Source organism: Antedon mediterranea, chromosome 5 (assembly GCF_964355755.1).
Source record: "Antedon mediterranea chromosome 5, ecAntMedi1.1, whole genome shotgun sequence".
In the NCBI taxonomy this organism is placed as follows: domain Eukaryota; kingdom Metazoa; phylum Echinodermata; class Crinoidea; order Comatulida; family Antedonidae; genus Antedon; species Antedon mediterranea.
This window is the reverse complement of record NC_092674.1, coordinates 8,749,380-8,770,549: the sequence shown is the minus strand read 5'-3', so window position 1 is coordinate 8,770,549 and position 21,170 is coordinate 8,749,380. Positions and strand designations below refer to the sequence as shown.

Genomic DNA, 21,170 nt, shown 5'->3' with positions numbered 1-21,170 from the left:
AATTATATAAGAACTTGGCATTCGGTACACGTAATAAACTCGCAACGAAATGTGAATTTTATTTGGAAACCACAGTAATAAAATAAAAATATTTACCTTCAATTTCATCAGATCTTGGACTGTTTCTCCGCCTGGGTTTTCCATTCCCGTTGCTTCCATCATGTCTGGAAGAATGGGAATTTCGAGGAGACGTTTGGGGGCTAGGATTAAAGGGATTGTTGTGTCGATCACGAAGCTTCCTCTGGAGCTTTTCACGCTGTTTATCAGTTCTATCATCCCGTTTTCGCGGTTGATTTAACGGTCTTGGTTGCTCTGCTAAAATACAAAAATTATACCACAATATTAATTTACATGAAACTATTAAAAGATAAAACTAAAACCTTTTTAAATTTGTTTTTATTTTATAACCTTTGAATTGATTGCACTTCAAAAGACTATGTATATATTAACACATTGTGTGGAACAAATCAAAATATGCAAAAATTCAGAAATTAACATAAAAATCAACCTTTGTTTATTTTTTACCCTATGTGAAAAATTGTATAGTTCTCTTTAAATTCTAAGAAATTAAAGTTAAACTGGAAAAATGGAAAAAAAAATTATTATGTAATTCCGATTTACAATACAAATTACTTCATGAAACTTTGAACCGTGCAAAAACAAATCACTATGATCACAAAAGCCGATTTAATTTGTCTACGGTTTAACTTTAAATCAGAACTTAATCTTGTTTTTCAGTCTATTTTGTTGTTTTTAGCAATTCAAAACTAAAACAGGGCAGGTCATACAAAAGTTATTTTAATGTTTCATCAATGAACACAAATTCAATCATCTTTCTTTCGCATTCCTGTGTGAATCTTAAGCCTACGAACTGGCCATGAATAGACAAACCTAAAGTGCTGCAAGCGATAATGTTATCACAGGCATGCACTCAGAATTCATGCCAGCAGAGGTAGCTATAAAACGCCTAAGGATTCACCAGGGAAGCTAAGACAGTTTCCTGTTCCCGACTGTTGTGGTTCGTAGAGCCTAATCCCATACAAATATAGTTACCTAGTATTAGTATAGTAAAATTTACTATACTAATACTAGGTAACTATATTTGAGAATTAATAATCATCAATGATATGATATCAAACATGAAATAGGAAAGTTTTTCGATAACGTTGGTGACATTCCAATACACTCAATTCTCATTACTAGTATTATTTATTAAACTTCCTCTAGTCAAGAATTTATCTATCCTCCTATCATTTTAGTTTATTCCTAGACTACTTATGGCTGCATGTTTCCAAAGCACACAGATTCAGAATACAGTATGTTGGTGGCACTAGAGAACAGAAACATACTAAAATCATGGAGGTAAGCTCAAATCTAGTCATTTGTTCACAAAAACTGAACAGCAAATAAATTAATTTTTTTGCGTGAAAGTACTGTAGCATAATTGGCATCAAAATATTTTGTTTTATATTTGCTATTAGTCACTACACAGTCTCAAACATTGGCCTCCAAAGGACCACTGAATCCAGACAGAAAGCAATTAAAAACTTAAGGGTTAATTAATGTGTTATCAGGGGATCATTTAAAATTATTTAACCCTTTACTCTCCCTCTTTCATGAACCTCAATGAACCATCAATGGTTCCTTTCTTCCCTCAGTTTCTCCCACCCTACTCCAGACAGGAGACCAATATTTCAAATCAAGATGACAATAACATCATTGTCATGACTCATAATATAGACATTGTATATAAAGCAATTGCACTTTCTACTTTAAACAGATGGCTGCTACTACTGTACTGGGACTTGTTCAAATACTTGCCAGGGAACCTCTGAGATTCAGAGTGTGTGAAATCCGGTCACATGGGCCAACAAACAGGACAACATAAGACTAAACTTGTTTCAAATTTCTCCATGTTAAGAATTATACAGAGGTCACAAGAAATTACAATTTCAGATGCTAAGGTCATGACTTAATTAATGTACACTGATTAATCAACAAATTATTTTTCTATACTTTATTTTTTAATTTTAAAGGTTACCTTATTCTAATTTGATTCATAGCCTTAATGTACTGCATCACAAGTCGTGATTATATTAAAAATAACGTAATGTCATTTATTTAAAGACACTATCCCTACTAATGATCATGTGATAAAATTACTCCAATAGGATCCGAACCTGAACCTCTAAGCTGATGCTGCATTACCATTACCACCATTATGTAGACTTAAAAATATTAAAATATATTTGAAGATGTTATTGTATTAATCGATAGGACAGCATTTTTTCAGTTATAGTCTATCAATCATACCAGGTGGTTGGAATGTAAATTATTCAAATTTTTATCTTATCCTTTTCTGACTCGCAACTCACATATTTCAACTCGCTAAAAAGAAACCCACGAAGAAATCTCAGATGCTACAAACATTCTCAGAGGCTACTTCAATCACACAATGTTAATTGTTCTTTGAATAAATTGTCGCTAATAATAGTATTCAGTACAAAATAAGACAAGCATAGGAACCTTATGCCCTGCAGAGGATCTGGTTTATAATACACCTGCATGGGATGTTGCTATTCTCCACAAAGGTAGTGCTTTAACTGCTATTGGACAATGTATAACATACTATACAGGGACCTATAGTACACTACTAATTCCATAATACCATAAATACAGTCTACAGTAGAACTAGATGTGGTCCAATTAGGAATGTATGTAAATGATACAATAAATGACACAATGATGAGTTGCACATCCTAGACATATTGTACACCTAATAAAAAGGCGGTTTAGCTGACAGTTGGCTTTAAATCAAGGGTGACCCCATCCACAATTAAGAAGATCTATACAGAGTGCAAACCACTTTTGAGAAAGTCTCTGCTCATTATATTTCTACCAGCAATTGAACACTATCAGTAATTCACACATTTCGTAAGCGGAATTCACTTATGTGAACTCTTTGGGTGGTCGGGTCATCACCCCAGTGTTTGAAATAATAGGCGTTAATGTATTGCATGTGTTCCATTCCGCATAGGCTGAATACAGACAGGGCCTGCAGCAAAATTATGTGGGAAGAATGCATCATCATTCCAATATACCAAATAGTTTGTGAAGTAAACAATGTAGTGACGGACAATAACAATAACATGTCTCTCTTTAAACTAGCTAAATGAATGATTAATTTGTGACAACTTGAGTATAAGAAAAAATCAAGCACCGAGTTTGAATGTACAAAAAGTGAAAAGAAAATGATTTTATTGAACCCTTTTTGAAGGACATTAGCACCAACAAAGTGTCCCTTGAATAATCGCCCTATTTTCGTTTTGCTGTAAAATGTCCCCTTAATACTGTAGGTATGTCCCTTAGGGAGGGGTGTCCTCAGCGAGAGTTCTATCGTACATTGGTTAAGTTTTAGGTTCGTAAAATGACGTAATGTGGGTTCTGTTGAGGTAAAATCTATTTTTAACTTAAGTATATGCGAGGTGGCTATATGAGAAAATCAAAAGAGTAACAGTAGTTATTAGAGTATCATATTATTAAACTCCAATTCCAAGCAATTTTATTCTAAAATGTATTATTCTAGTCGGTTCTGGTAGTTTTACAGTAGTTCTTTGGTGTGAAATTGTTGACTTAATTTAATAACCTAGGCCTAAATATCAGAAAATAAGACTAGGCTAGCTGCTAAATGTAAGCATGTGTAATTGGCAATAAAGTTTGTAGCTAGGTAGTTAATGTTCTTTCTAGTGATTTTAACCATACAAAATATAGACATTCAATTTTGAATAAAGTAAAGTAAAGCTGGAATTTTACAGTGTCCTGGGACCTGAGTCATGAGGGTCCAGCTATTTAGGCTGAACTTGGAAGGAAGGCCTACTAGTGCTAGCTAGCTTGCTAGCTAGGCCAAGTTCATACTGATACTTCCAAAAAACTGTTTTAATCTGCACCTTTTGCAAAACTCACCCATAGTAACATATCACAATACAATGTGACAATATTTCAAAAACCGTCACAAACTGAGAGATTGCAAACTATTTAGTCAATTTATTTGAAAGCTGTACTTGAAATCAACCCAACTCTACACATCTGGGACTCTCTTCAATATGGTGGACTGATGACATATGACATGACCTTTGACACTACATGTGGCAGTGTTATTGTTTATTATTATGTAAATGATCAACTTTTTCCAAGTACAGTACAGTACAGTAGTTCAAGTTTTAGTATGATTTCAAAGCACCATTAATCTGTTACATTAAAGTGAAGTAAAGTATTTTTATAGACAGCTAGTATTAAGTAACCAAATGGTGAAATGTGATATTAATAAAGTTTAATTTAATTGAAAAGTTTATATCATGGACATCTATCATAAAAAATGAATACTGGAAAAATGAGATTTGATATAAAAATAAAACAGGAAAAACAAGTGAAATTAAAGACACCTACCCTACGTTTTTTAGATCTAATTTAAGATCACAAACTATATTGAATGTAAAAATAATACTATATGGTCCTATTGCGATAACTTTTTTCGTCTTTAAATGGTTAAAAATGTGAAAAATAAGTTGATTCTAAATATAGCGGCCCACTATAAATCCCGAAATGCATTGCGCGGTGATTGATATTTTTGTTTTTTTTCTGTAATTCACCCATTTTTCGATCGATCGTGAGGCCAAAACAAATGGAAGACTCCTAACTTATCAGCGAAAATACCGGGTTTTCCCCAATTTGTATCAACAGAGTCTGGCAAAAATAGAAAGACAATTAATGCAGAAACTATACGTCAGGCTAGGTATATAGCTAGCGTACGATGTTCGTACGTTACCGATGTTTACCAGCTAGGCCTACAAAACTAAGCCTAGCTAGGCTAGGCCTAAAGACCGTCCACGAGAGGTAGTGCATTGTTTATCAGTTTTTATTATAATTTACCATAAAACGTACATTTAAGACAAGGAATGACATGACCTGGTTTAATGTTTTTAAAGTAATATTTATATATATGTATTATTTTTACAAAACATCACCAATTGTAGGGAAGGTGTCTTTAAGTATCAAAAAAAATATTTCTTCTTCGTGTGAATCTTCATTCTGATGTGTTTTTTTTACAGTTTTTATATGGAAGGGAGGTCAATAAATTTGAATTGAATTGTATTAACATTTAAATTAATAATTATTCATTCACTATGAATAGTTCCACCAACGAAAAATATCCAAAAACTGATTGACCGATTTGGACCTTCGCCTTTTCACTTAGGGTAAGCATCTTAACCACCAGACCACAAATAAAAAATATATTTTTAATTGATTTTTATAGATAATAATAAACTTGATTATTATTATTCTCCCATTTAAATCAATATTCTCAAGGTAGTGCTTAGACCGTGTGCCTCCCCCCCCCCCCACCTCCTTTTGACAGCTAAAATTGTTATTAATTAATTTATTATTAGTACTTCCCCATTTAAAAAATCCTGTATCTACCTCTTATTTTTATATTGGGCCTTATCACACTCACTAATGTGAGGGGTCACTGTGAGACAAGTTAAACATTTAATTTTGATCCCTAAAATGGTCAAATTGTTAATTATTGTTTATTGTTATAATATTGTTTGTAATGAAAAAAAATGACCATTTTAAAATAAATGTTTATTGAAACTTGAACGAAACAATCAATGGCCTAACTCTATACGTTAACAAGGAAGCCCTTCAACAGTCGGACCCAGCATATATTTGGATGCTAGAGAAGACTGCCTGTTGGATGCGAGGAACAAAACTGTACTGTACTCAAAAATGGTTAAAGAAGACTGCATTGAATATGTTTCATTAGATCTCACTGGAGATTTCTGTGCAGATACCTCTTAATTGACATATCATGCATGGTTAATATCTGTAATGTAAAAACCATGCAAATCACTAATTATAAATACATTAGTATTAAAGCAATGTGAAAAACAGACTACAGGACAACATGGGAGGAGAAAACAGAAAGTTTTACAAAGGGAGGAGAAAACAGAAAGTTTTACAAAGGGAGGAGAAACAGAAAGTTTTAAAAAGGGAGGAGAAAACAGAAAGTTTTACAAAGGGAGGAGAAAACAGAAAGTTTTACAAAGGGAGGAGAAAACAGAAAGTTTTACAAAGGGAGGAGAAAACAGAAAGTTTTACAAAGGGAGGAGAAAACAGAAAGTTTTACAAAGGGAGGAGAAAACAGAAAGTTTTACAAAGGGAGAAGAAAACAGAAAGTTTTACAAAGGGAGGAGAAACAGAAAGTTTTACAAAGGGAGGATAAAACAGAAAGTTTTACAAAGGGAGGAGAAAACAGAAAGTTTTTACAAAGGGAGGAGAAAACAAAAATGTGAGTGAAAAATGTAAACTTTTTCTATTGTAAAAGACAGGAATATACCTACAGTATAAAATAAAACGTGGAGAATTTAATATACAGATGATTGGCCTTCTTTAATTGTTTAATTCAACACCATTTAGGTTAAAGTGCAGAATGTGCATTGATACGCAAGGTAACATTTGACGCTGTGTGCGCTATGTTAGTATGCGTCATATGGGCAACTATGAACATGAAGGAATGTAAAGACAGCCATCCTGGAGATGAGAGCATCATAGCCTAAGGATAAATAATGACACATCCGGTTTAAAGATCATTAATGCGAGAGAAAATAATGACCAAAACACTATATTGTCACGAGAATACAAATGAGAACCCTTGGATTGAGATCAGATAATTAACTTGTCAATCAAGGAAAAAAACTACCTTGTTATCCCATAACAAATTGTGAATCGAAACAGGGGAAGATTTGAATCCAAGAAAAAAACAATCTGTGTGTGCCGCCGTGCACCACTTGATGCTCACATTATTTGTAAAAATATACTTTAAAATTTATATTTTCTATTGACATTTGTTTTTATCAAGACTACTGAAATTAATTATAGCAAGTTGAGAAATCTGATAAAAAATGTATTGTATATTGCTCATTATGTTTAATATTCATCCATCCTTGCAACAATATCATTCATTACCAAACAGGATGTAATATGCAAGATGCTGTAATGGTGATGATGAGCAGAAGGCGTGTCTATTGAAAAGCATATAAATATAAAAAGATATACGGGAAAATAAAAAACAATTTTAATTCCTTCCCCATAAAATGTTGGAGTTACGCAACACTTCAATATAGTATTTTACTGGTATTTTTTCACTGGTTGTATTTTATTTAAAAAAAAAGTAAAATTAATTATTTAATTTTCCATCAAATGAAGGTTGGATCAAGGAGGAAAATTTTGGAGTTACGTATTCTCTTCACTATAGTATTTTAATGGTTTTTATTCAATGGTTATATTTTATTTAAAAAAATTGAAATTATTAAATTTTCCATCAAAAGGGTGGATTAAGGAGGAAAATTTTGGAGTTATGTATTCTCTTCACTATAGTATTTTACTGGTTTTTATTCAATGGTTATATTTTATTTAAAAAAATTGAAATTATAAAATTTTCCATCAAAAGGGTGGATTAAGGAGGGATATTTTGAGTTACGTAACTCTCAACTATACTATAGTATTTCTTTTTTTTTTCAATGGTTGTATTCAATAAAAAAAATATAATATAAATATGTAATATAATAAAAATAAATAATATATAATTAATTATTAATTTTCCGTCAAAAGAAGGGTGGATCAAGGAGGGATTGTGCATGGGGTAGGTGCACCCCCTCAGCTAAAATGAAATAATCAACTACCGGTACCCTTTGATGCCTCATTTTGACAGACTATTAATATTGTATGTACTGTATGTTATTGTTAGCGCTCCCCTATCTGCACCTGAAAATTGTTCAATCTCATTGACAAACACTTTTAATTTATCCTCAATAATAAAATACATTTCATTGGAAAGAAATAATTCATCCTTGGTCATATATTAAGAGAAATTATGTATCTTCCCACATACACACACACAAAAGAAATTTACATACAGATAATAAAAAAGAATATAATTAATCACTTTATAATTTCCAAGGCTACAGTGTTTTTATTTCACATAAAATGCATCATGCATCCATAAGTTACCAAAGATGAAAGATCAAATGTATAAATTGGGTTACTGTAAATTACAGTATTTTAAGGATATTGCATCAGAAACAGGAGCTATCACAACTATGTTGCCATGCCCAGTACCCCGATTTAAAGGTTTGAATTGACCAACAATCAAATCCAGTGGTTTAACGGCTATGAGCACTCACTGGCTAAACCCAGAGGAGCTTATAGTAGCCCCTGAGCCAGGCTGAAGTGAAAAGGGCATTAAAATATATCAAAAAAGGCTAAAAATGCCAGATACCTCTATCATTTGACAGTCCTAAACCAGGGCCGCAGGCCTCTGCGTAATACACTATTGATCAGATCTATGAAAAAAATAATTATAAATTCAACGTACCTTGTATATGTGGCTGATCATTCGTTTGTGGAGGACTATGCTGATGATGATTGAAGCGTGGAATCGCAACGTGCGGCTGCATTGGTCTCAAATTGGGTGGATTCTGTGGTACGTGAGGTGGCATGTGAGGAGGAGGAGGAGGAGGCATATTAGGATTATAAGCTATCATCTGGTTATATATTTGAATACCTTGGAACTGGGTGTACATTTGTTGTTGCACAATACCAGGGCCTGCGTTGTACACACCCTGTTGCAAGTTGTCCCCCTCCTGCATCGTTGGTGTTAGTGCAACGTTCGTTGGCATATTTGTGGATGCCATGCCCATGTTTGATGGGAGGGGTACAGGCCCATGCCCTGTGTGTACAATGTTTAACTGGGGCATCTGCGGTGAGCTTGCAAGCAACCGAATAAATGTTGGGCCTGAAATAAATAATAAAATCCATAATCCAGTAACTGTACAGTAAATCTTAAAAACATTTTATTATTTTAAACAATTTTTGTATTAAAATTTTATTTTACAGTATTTTATGTTTTTAGGCAATGTGGCCAAGGATTACCAATAGTGAATTAATCACTGTCCTATCAGATAGGTGGTAATCCCCCTGATACAGGGGCTATTGTGTGAACCAGTTCACCGGGGTAACCCCCTACTCTTTTCGAATAATCAACTGGGTTCTTTAAAGTACACACAGGTTATAACTGTGTACACTGGACCTACGGTTTATAGTCCTTATCCGAGAAGACTTGTTTCACCACCAGAACTAGGAGCGAGTCGGCCTCGAACCCTTGCCGATGTTGTTGGCTCTTTAGGTACGGTAAACGGCGCCCCTGCCTTAACCGCTCGGCCATATGTTGATGTTCAAATGATTTTATTAAAAAAAATACTGTAAAAATACCAAATTTATCCCAGAACAAAAATTTAAATTATATTTGATATATTATATCAACAAAAAATTGTTCCTAATTTGGACCTTCCAACTAATCAATTAACATACAGTACTTTGTTCCTTTTTGTTTCTATTGTGATGTCTTTATTGTAAAGTGTGTTCTATTGTATTTCTATCTTTACTGAATACATTGTTTGGAATCTTAATATATGAATGTATTTGATTAACGAAGCCATAAATAGTTATAAATTTTAATTCACTTTGAACAATGGCGTTTGAATGAAACACTAGAAATTCTCCACATCAGATTGAATTGTACCATTGTTGCACATTACGTCATAAGGTCAATTAATTTTTAAGTGTTTAAAATGTAAGATAAAACCTTATAATTGTTCTATTAATTTGAACACATCATGCATGACTGAACAATAGAACATTTCTGGATGTGTTGTATAATGCACCAATCAATCAATCAAATTATAATCAATCAAATTTAATTGCGGATGTCAAGCTGACAATTTTTTAAGTCAATCCCTGAAAAATCAATATATTCACATAATCTACAAGACTTCAATTTCTCAGTTGGTCCCAGGTCACTGACCTATTAACTACATGAATATGATACACATTTTATTTGAAAGATCCTTGCTGGTTTTAGTGGCTAATGTAGCTTTAAGTGGACTAATTAATAACTAATTAATTTACAGATTTTTATGTTGTTAATGTAGTGGATCAAAATCAGGGTGAAGAATACTTTAGATTCCTACAGTAGCATTCTGAAAAAAGCAAGACTTTCTCTGGAAAATAGGACATTTTGAACCAACCCAAGATTGTCATGGAAAGACTGTCAAAAATTCAATTAAAGGAAATTTTTATTATACTTACCATGTATATATTGCACTTGCTCTCCATTCCCAACCGGAAAAGCCTCTCCGGCTTTTATATGGATATAAAATTCATACTTCTGATCTGGCACCTGACCTCCCCCATCGTCTTGACCCATATCTGACATTTGACCCTGGGTCATATCTGTTGTTTGACATTCATGTGTTGAAAAATCTTGCGAAATTTGCGAATTAATATAGTCTTGTTGCGTTAAATAAGATCCATGTGGAATAAACTGTCGGACGGGTTCAAATGGCGGCGTAAATGGGCAAAACTCTCCCGTTTGACAAGTCATTTCTCCTGTATGCGTTGTGTATTCCTGATTAAGAGGTCCATTTACATATTGTCCATTTTGTTCCTGTCCATTTGAGATATTTTCTGGAGTGCAAATTTTGGTTCCGTTTTCGAGAATAATACCTTTTTGTGTCTTCATATCATCTGTTCCGTTTGTATTAATGTCCATAGCCGGAATGTCCCCGTTTAGCAAAATTGCAGGGGGTTTATCTTTGTTGCAGTTCTGGTCAGTCGTACTGACCGCTGGTGTGTTGCTTAATGTTTTTGAAGTGGACATGGCACAGCTTTCTTGAGTAACAACTAGAAAAAGAAGATGAATAGCACATTAACATTTTACCATATATCTTTGAATCATTGGTTAAGATTGTAAAGTTGTCACATTGAATCTTTGATGGCAGAAAGAAAAAAGGAAAAGTTACAAATATTTTACTTTTCACAAATTTAATCAAATTCAATTTAGCAATTCCAAGTAAATCTGTTCTTTGAAGCACGTCTTTGAAACCTACAGTATTGTCCCATAGTGGTCTTGAATTATTAGAGGCAGATCTCAGATCCAAAATGCTTACGGTACTTTTTCTAAAAATAGGTTTACCCCTTGAGAAACTTATTAATTATTAAACAAATTAAACATTGTGGATTGCAGAGGATAAAAACTCCCTTCCACCCTTGCTACCACCAAGAAATGGAACCTAACTGTCTCAGTCTTAGCATTTTAAAAAGTTCATGTGTATAATTTAACGACTTACTGAATACAACAAAATCTTTCAAATGGGCATGTTTCCACTGATCACTTTTGTGCTACTGCACAGAATACATTAATGTAACAAAACAAAGTGATTTTAAGCACACACAATTTAATGTTCGCTTCCAAAATAAAATAAAGACAAGTACAGTTAAAGCAGTCAAACTTTAAATGGTATCAGTTATAAAACACCCACACAAAGCTATAACATTGACAACAAGAAAAATAAGGGAAATCATGTATTGATTTCTGGAAATAGAATAGAAACGCAAGGAATTGTGACATCATCAGGACATTACTTGTCTTTCTTTACTAAATGAATAGCATTATGGGGATTTCCCAATGACATCATCAGTATCAGTTATCTTTTCAAATTCTGATGACTATCAATAATGCTCTCTACTTAGCTGCCATACATAATAATAGGCATGCATACCGCAAGGCCTATATCAATAACAGTGGCGACCATGGCTAGGCCTCCAGCTTACAATCACAGTGTGAGTACAAATGGGCAGGGAATTCGGGTATTCGCAATCTCTAGTTCTGTGATAGCCTGATTTCCTGAATTCTCAATTACAGTCGAGAATTTGTGTAATAGATTCGGAGGTCAGTAACAGCTGTATTTTAGGCTAGCATTTAGGAGACACTCTGCCACTCATACCGTAGATAATTCAAGGATACAACATCACATGAGGTTTGCGCAAAATTGTTTCATTTAATATCACAAAATATTAAGATTAACTGGGATTTGAATCAAAATTAATATACTGTAATGTTTTCTTCGCAAAAATATAATGAAAAAAAATCAGCAGTAGGCCTATTGCCATATCATTTTCTATCATCATTTATTAACATGACATTTCTTAACAGTTTTTTTTGTCAACTTTAATACAACATTAAACTTAAAAATAAAATGTATTTCTATATGAAGCATGAACATTAAATTGATAAATTCGTTCCTGATAATGAATGAAACAGTGTATATGAGATGCATGTTCTAATAATTAGACTAGGAAGTTTTCTTGGCCACATATAGCATGGCTATTGTAAAGTTTATTTTTACAGTTACAAAATACTACGGTATGTGAAATAAAAACATAACATAAAATTTAATTTCTTTTTTTTTTCAAAAAATACACATATTACAATAAAAAAACAAAAAACAGGAATATTAAATACTGGTACATTATATTATAAATAATACTGGACAACCTCCTGTAACCTGTACGACTTTCATATCGGATTTCATAGCCGATTGTTCACATAATACAACGAGGCTATTATTAGTAAAGCGAAGGTGTAACCAATTGGCTGAGCAGCTAGCAATTACAGGCCTTCTGTTGTCGTCACCAATAAATGTTAATGCCTTGTGGTTGATGTAATATTTCTAAAAGCCTTTTTTGCAGTGTAAGTATTACCAAAAATGAAACAAGTGGAATATTTCACAATAGAATTATCATTTCCTATATTTTTTTTGTACAACACAGTACCACTACCATAGTATTGGTATAAATGTCTGATTTACTTTCAATATTTAGTCACTGTAGTCAATATCACAAGATGATGGGATCATAAAAAAAAAAATCTGAATGACGTACTTACTAGAAAAAATTGTCTTACTATACATGTTTTTATAGAAACTTGTACTACAGTACACGTGACAAATATTTTATTGTTTTTGTAATATTTATTTATAATAATTGTATTGTTTTTGATATACTATAAATACTGTAGATATTTAGAATAGATAACAAATAACAAAAGCAATGCCAAAGGCAAATATTCCATTGGGAAAAATTAAATAACCCCACTTAAAAAATTGTATTTGATGAAAAAAACAATCAAAGGAAACGGAAACATGTCAGAGAATTATGTCATATTATGTCATGCATGAATGCATTCATTGGATAAATGGTTTTCACATGGAGCTATTAGCTCCATGGTTTTCACTTATTTGACATCCTTTATAATTTGAAGCGAACTGATAAATTTCTGTTCTTTGCCACCCATCTCCTGTCATACACAATTACTTACGGTCATGCTTCAATGATCATTCATGCTTGAATGGTTTGTCATGCTTGACTGGTCTTTACATAAGGTTTATTTTGTCAACAGTATAAATAGTATGGGATATCAAAGGGTTTTTCCCAACTAGTTTTTTTTTTTTATAGAAATTTTAAATACAATGATATTGATAATTACTGGTACTACAGTAATGTTCATTTGCATTTTGTAATGTTCTTTCTAATTCATGTAAACAATTTCAATTCATGATTGATAAAATATTTCAAATTCAGTTTCAGTCTCAAAATGTTCTTATTTCTGCTATTAATAATTTCTTTACATAGAGAGGAATGAACTAGAGGTATAAACACCAGGCTATTGATCTGGATGTCATTGGTTCACGTCCCAAGAATTACCAAGTATTATATGTGAACTTTATTCAATCAATCGTACATTTTTTTGGTATTATTATAATGGTAACCATAATAATGTGTATTTACAGTGATTTTTATATAAAAATATTAAATACAAAATATATACAGTGATTATTTACGGTATTCTCAATGTACTTAGTATAAAGTACAAATTAGGAGTAGGACAAAACATCTGACTAATCTCTTTTATTAATAACAAATACAGTACATGCTTTTATATTAAATTATTCGTACATTTGATTGTGCTTGTGTGCAAACGTGACAAACTACAGTCAATACTGAAGTTATTTATAGCAACAAAGCATTTTTTTCATTAATTTGTCAGTGGGAGTTTTATAGCCAAAAACGATGTAGAAACATGTACAGTATCCCACTCAGGTACATACCAACAAGATTAGCCAATCAAATTCAAAACAAAAATGTTTATATATCGAAAACATTTTTTATTATTTTGGAAAATACAAATGCCTACTAACATTCCAATTCCAACTCAAATATTTATTGTATAAAATCTTTATGTAAATTTATATCAAGTAGATTGAACAAACTTCTTTAGCTTAATGCATATTGACTTTCTTTGTTTACAAACTTAGTCCTGCAGCTTAAAAAAGAAACATAAGTAGTTTTATAAGTCAAAGTTCTTTCATCAAATACTTTTGAAAGTATAGCAGGAATGTTTTAAGGTGGGGACTATCATTGAATGAACAGCTCATAGATAGTATTTTCTCATCTTTCCCTCCACATTTTAAGCAAGGTTTTAAAATTAAGCCCTAATTGTGTAAACATAGAGGACATAATATTAATGAGCTAAAAGAATTTGAGTAAAAGAATATACAGTATCTGCATAAGAAAACGTACAACCTCCCAAATATGTTTGCTGTATGTAAAAAGTTGAAACAGAGTTGTGTTGTGTGTATCAGAGACACAACGGAAATTTCATTAGGGATGGGGACGCTGTATACCAACCCAGATTTCATTGTGCAAAAGTTGACATGTCAGCGAAAATAAATACAAATAACGGTAATGTTATTTGCTAACTTACAATAAATAAAAGTAAAAGTTTAGATACACAGAAATTATATTACAACCAGGTACAATATCGAGGTTTTATGAGTGTTTGCAAGGTGCCATCGTCGGCCTAACCCTTAACCATGGAAAGCAAGCAGGTTTTTTGGCACAAGTGTGGGATTGCAACAATCTGTTGCACTGGCTACATCCTAGCAATCAACTGTTCTATTTGTATGAATATAAATTAAATTTTGCATGTAATATGATAATTTAAAGGAAAAACTGATCTCATTTAGTTAAATACATGATATCTATATTTCCGTTTTATTTCCTGTGGAAATTTGACCCAATGGAAATTTGATCGCAATATGTTGTATAATTTAATATTCTGCAGTTATCTTAACTATTCACTTACAAAATAATATGCTATTAATCAAAATACATTCTATAATATAAAGTTTATCCATATTAAATAGATAGATAAATATTTATGACTGCAATTATTATATATTATACCCACTCCTCTAAATTTGTATAAAAATAAGGCACTCCCTAAACTACCATTTTAAAAATCTGAATGCTTGTTTTCTAATGATGTAATAAGTAGCTATGATCTCGAAATATTGCATATATTGGGTTTACTAGGCGTCTATGACTAGATTATTTACAGTACTGTTGCATATATTGGGTTTACTAGGCGTCTATGACTAGATTACTTACAGTACTGTACAACATTTGTCTCACTACAAAATATTTGTACAATCAGTAATTACAATGTGAATTCGCTTTTAAGACATACAGTACAATAATGTAACTGTACAGGTGTAAACACTGTGCAAGTTGAAGTTAATTATGTTAATGAGCAGAACAGCATAATAACATGTGATTTGAAAAGTTTTGGTTTTTTAACAAAAGTAGATTTAGCAGGATTTATTAGGTCAGACTTTACAATAAAATAGGTCTTTTAAATATAGGTCAGGTTAAGGTATAATTTCTTTTAGGAATATTGATAATTTTAAACTCTTAAAATAAATTTAGATCAAGTTGATTGAATAGACTAGGACAAATCAATGTCATTGCATGGATGGATGTAGGTGAGCAACTAGATTAAATGTCTTCCCTTTTATCCAGTTTAGTATGGCCTTCTTTTCTGTACAGTAGTAGCAGTAGCTTACTGGATAATTAATTCACCCGTTACCTACCACAACCTACACTACAGTAGCTGCTTTCAATCTGTTACCGTACCTTCAGTATACAGTAGCACTGTTAATTTTACCAACAGGTTGGTACAATACTGGTATGTTTTCGTTCAATGTAATGTAGCATACTGTAGATATTATCATAATTTCTTTATGACTGTGCATTACTGTAGCTTTGTTCACAACACACTGCAGAAAATAATTTCACCAGTGTAGCATAGCAAAAAGCTATACAAAACAACCTTCTTGCTACACATTTCTACAATTGTGTAGCAAATTATGATAGAAAACTATTTTTCTCGACTCAAAAATCAGTTTGATTAGCAATATTGCTAAACAAAATTTTAAAATGACATTTTTCCCTGCACTGTAGTTGATCATGATCACTAGATATTTTATGTGAATCGATGTCTTCCACTAGGATATTATTTTATGCCAAATTAGAAACGATAAAACATCAGGATTAACATGAGCATGATGATTCCAATCGGTGTTCAGATACTGGGAATCTGCTTGATTAAATATCAATTATGATGCAAATTGATTTTGAAGTTCTTAACAGTTTTTCTTGATCATGAATAGCTATTCACATTATTGATCTGGATATACTTCATCTTTTTCTTTAATGCCTTGTATTCTTATTATAGCATCAAGGGTTACCTTTATATTCCTAGGCCTCTCTGGATTGTTTTGTTTTTCTACCGAAGTGGTTTGTTAAATATATACTCTGATAGATATATATCACCTGTCTGCCAGGTAGGCTAGCCTGAAGTAGCTTTAAGGTCAAAAACAAAAGTAATATTCAAGTAAGATTTTCAATGAATTATAATCCGCTTAAAAAGGGATAAAGTGTAGGTTTTTGGGTCAAGTAAAAAGTTATATTAAAGATACTTAGGCATTTTGTAAGAATTTTGAGGAAAGTATATTAAGGAGAAAGGGAAAAAGTGGAAGAAAAAAGGGGAGTGGGAAAAAATAAACTCAGAATTGGGAGTGGAATTGGAGAAGAAGTGGAATACTAGAAATAAAGTGGAAGAAATAGGGAAACAAGAGAAGTGGAAACAAAAATTGGAATGGGATAGAAACAAGTTAAACTAAACGGAAAAAAAGGTGACTGGGAGAAAATGGAAAAACAAATCCATAGAGTGGCAGAAAGAAAAAGTACTGTAGAACTAGAAGAATTAAATCAATTGAGAAGTGGAAAAATATCTGTACAATATTAAATGTTTAATTGGCTCTTTCAGAAATTCTCAGCATATGGCAACCATCCATGAAACCAAATTAAATATCTCAGGAAAATAATAATTGATATGTTTCTGCTATTTATTTAAACTTTCTGTAAATAAAATAGTTTTAAAATGATTTCCAATTGGCAACATGACCTTGACCTGGAGCCATTTGCTGTGACCTTGACTTCATTAGGACCTGGCCAGTTCCTGCTCAGGAGGACTTTACATATCAAGTCACTTTCCATTAACAACAGATGGTTTTCCACTACATTCTTCTCCATTACCTGATTTATTATACATTTGCTTATTCATTTGTATAATTTCTCTTTATGAAATTTTAATATTTTAATAAATGGATGAATAGTTTTAATTTGCGAGTCAGGTAATCAAATTTCCTAGCGCCTTCTAATCATTGCAAAATATGGTTAAAAACTATGTTTTATTGAATAATACATAAGATTTAGCTATAATATATGAATGGTAAAATAATAAAGTAAATATAACAAAACCAAAGGAGGAAGAATTAATAAAAAGTGTCACAAATTGAATTTAATCTTTTGCCAGATAACATAAAAACCAAATTCTACCTTTGATGGCCAGCCAGCCACTGTACAAGTTTTTACTACTGTATCTTCATAAAAAAAAAAAATGGAAGGTGAACTTTCACAAACTATTTTATTGCATTGGCTTTTATTACTCATCAGATAAAACACTTTTAGGATAGATTAAAATAATTATTTAATTTTATGTTATTTTTCTGGATTTATGAATACCGTATATTTCGGTGTATAAGTCGCACTTTTGACACGCAAATTTGACCTCTAAATTAAGGGTGCGTCTTATACACCGAACATGCCTCACCACACAGATTAGGCCCTACATAATTGTCACCTCGTTGGCGCGGCTAGGCCTGAGTAGGCTAGGCCTGAGTAGGCTAGCTACAGTGTAATAACGTAACGGCAACCTGCTTCTGCCTAGTTTTCAAGGCATTTTAGCGTGATGTTATACTAAATATGATGAAAAGATTTGTTCATTATAGAGCTGTTTTAGGCGCTCCGATAAAATTTCATTTGTAAACGTTTACGATGGGAATGTATTTATTTATAGTTATACGCACGAACGCCGACCGCCATACCCCTAGCGCAAGCCCTTCTTGGCGGCCACATGGTGTACGGTATTCGACTAGGATATTCTCCAGTTGATTATAGCATGGACTTAGCGTATACACTTCTCGGATACATAGATACTAATCGAATACGATTGTCCGTGAAAACGTGCGCCCTCTCGAAATGATCGAGTGAGGCTAGCCCACACACGTGCGTGTTACACACACGGTCATGCACTCGATGTTGCGGGTGCGAAACTCATGAATAACAAGTTAGAAAGAACTTGTTGAGGCTGGGCGCGGTTGAGGCTGGGCGCGGCCGAGCCTAGGTAAGAAAAAACCTAAATAAAGGACGCCGTTGTAGATATAACAAAATATATTATTACAATATATTGATTACAATTTAATAAAAAATTGTTTTGATGAAATATAAGGTGCGTCTTATACATCGACGATATAAAAAATTCCGATATTTTACTCTCAGTTAGGGGGTGCGTCTTATACACAGGTGCGACTTATACACTAAAATATACGGTATTTGAAATCTGTTTACCATATTTATTTCAAGTGCTGCTCCACACATTTCCATTTGGATACCTGCTGTAAAGCTGCCATATTGAAGATAAGCTTCCTAAACCATACAGTAACAGCTGGTAACTAGATTATTATCACCCTCCCTTTATGGTTTTATCAGGGAGTTGTTATTAACAACTCCCTGGTTTTATAAAACCTAAAAAAAAAATATATATATCTTTATTCAGCTTTACTGCTAATATAGATCGTTCCAAGAAATCAGATGTTAGCATTTGATTAAAAAACGTTAAATTTTATTGATCGACGAGATACTGGTGGCTACGAATGAGAAGGGAAAATACTATACTGTACATATTTATACCATGCGATAAACATTGCATTATTATAGGGTGTAGAGGACGCAATTATTCGAGGAAGGCGAATTTACAGTCGAGGAGAGCCTTAAACCTGTGAAGATTTATGGCTATAGTTTGTTGTTAAGCCAATCAAATCAACTTGTTGTCTAGTCGTAGATGATTTTTTCGTTCATCCTCCTCTACTGAAATCAACATTTTTATTTACATTAGAAGAACGAATTAAAATACAAACATGATGAATGAATTGATTAATGAAATTAATAGACGAAAATTAAATTGAATTGAGCTGATCTGTGCCTATAGCACAACTCTACAGTATTGAAATCTTTATCCAAACACAAACCACAATACCAAGTAATGTAATTTATTTATAATTTATGAGAACATTTACTGCCTCACTCACTGCTCATTTAGCCAAGTTGACTAAAGGTTACAAAGTAGGAATCTTTGCCTGTTTATGCAAAAAATTGCAATGACACAGTCATAAAAAAAAAGATACAGTAAAGATTTCTTGTCAGACGTATCACTTTATACATTATAAATTATTAATAATTATACAGATATTGCCTGCTTAACGGTAAAATATAAGATTTGACATCCCTGAGGGAATGATATTTTGCTCGAGGGAAATATAATTCACCGGATGTTCAGCGCGTCACGCGTGCCAGGTTAGTACTGTGAGTTTTAGTATTGACCAATCACAAACAGTCTTTTGTCAGATCTATAGAGGGCGCATAACAAAAAAATTTCTTCAAGCAAGATACATGGCGTGGCGTGTAAAACGTGAGTGTTGCCACACGCAAATTTTATAGTGAATATCAAACTCCTCCAAAATTTACTGAATTTTATATGTTCAATGATTGACAGGGACACGATAATCACGCTAAAATTACTCAGTTAATATCATTGTACTCGAGGAAATATACGATTTACGATTTTGCAGCAGTAGTGATGCAGTTTCATCCAATCAAGTTCACCTATTTACATAGGCTATGTACAGTAATATAATAAATTAAATAACGTCTCACTACTTCCATTGTTTATAGTAGTCTCCTTTTGGACTCATTTCTTAATCTTAAAACTATTTAGTCAGTATTTTTTTTTTTAAATTGTTAAATTTAAAAAATGTTTTCATTTTTAGTTTTCTTATTTCCAAATTAATGGAACTACTGTGTACATTTTTTTTAATATCCTTTCCAAGAAATAATATATTGTAAAGTACAAATCCTGTCCATAAATAGTTATTTATTACAGTCTCCCATTATCCGTTTAATTATGGATTTAAAACCCATACATGTCCTGTGTGTGGTTAAGCCGGAACATTACTAATGTTTCACCTAACACACTTTACTTTAATATACACTAATAGTATACCATATTAGGCATTAACTTTTATAACGTACAGTACTACAGTACTGTGTAAGCTAATATTTCCAAATCTGCCATTGAATCAAGATGGCAAATTATATTAATAGAATTTTTGACAGAAAGAAAAATGTTACTATAGTTTATTTAAGGTTATAGTTCGGCCATACAATATCGACCAAAGTTCACATTGTCTTCCTCTCGACCACTAATCCCCCAGGATTTACAGTGATTGACAATCATATATCTGAGATCATCTATATATCAAAGCTACTGTATTGTACTAAACATATCCATCCTAAATTTCCAGTTCGGAACTTTTCTGTAACATTAACAAAGTATGTCCTACACACACTAGAATTGCATAGAATGAATTTACAATGAACTAATAAACCATACCAGAGTTACTGATTATACAGTATAGTACAGTAACTCCATGTTGTTAAACTAGTGTAGTACAGTTACAATAAAAACCTTATGTACTGTACCTACTTGACTGTATAACTCGATAGAGCATGCAAACAAACATAGCTATTTTAATCATTTAATATATTCAATCATAAATTCAATTTTAACTAATTCTTTACAAATCCTCTGTTTGGACTTAAACTTTTGACTTCTGACTTTTGGTGAGCACCTTCACCACTAGACCAGAGAAGATAATTACCGATATTGTATTGGAGATGTTAAAATAATT

The 21,170-nt window shown here is 32.4% G+C and overlaps 1 protein-coding gene across 3 annotated transcripts in view; it reads right to left on the bottom strand.

Moving 5' to 3' along the window:
• The window catches only part of LOC140050113 (fibronectin type-III domain-containing protein 3A-like), an 82,600-nt gene that overhangs the window by 49,088 nt on the left and 12,342 nt on the right, over positions 1–21,170 (bottom strand). For 2 of the 3 annotated variants that reach the window (XM_072095151.1, XM_072095153.1), the window contains exons 2-4: positions 10,207–10,800; positions 8,435–8,854; positions 97–315 (exon numbers count right to left, since the gene is read on the bottom strand). In XM_072095151.1, coding sequence (XP_071951252.1) covers positions 97–315; positions 8,435–8,854; positions 10,207–10,777 — 1,210 coding nt within the window. In that variant the 5' untranslated portion in view covers positions 10,778–10,800. Of the gene's footprint in view, positions 1–96; positions 316–8,434; positions 8,855–10,206; positions 10,801–11,246; positions 11,446–21,170 lie in introns of those variants that run through there. The other variant, XM_072095152.1, reaches the window with a different exon arrangement.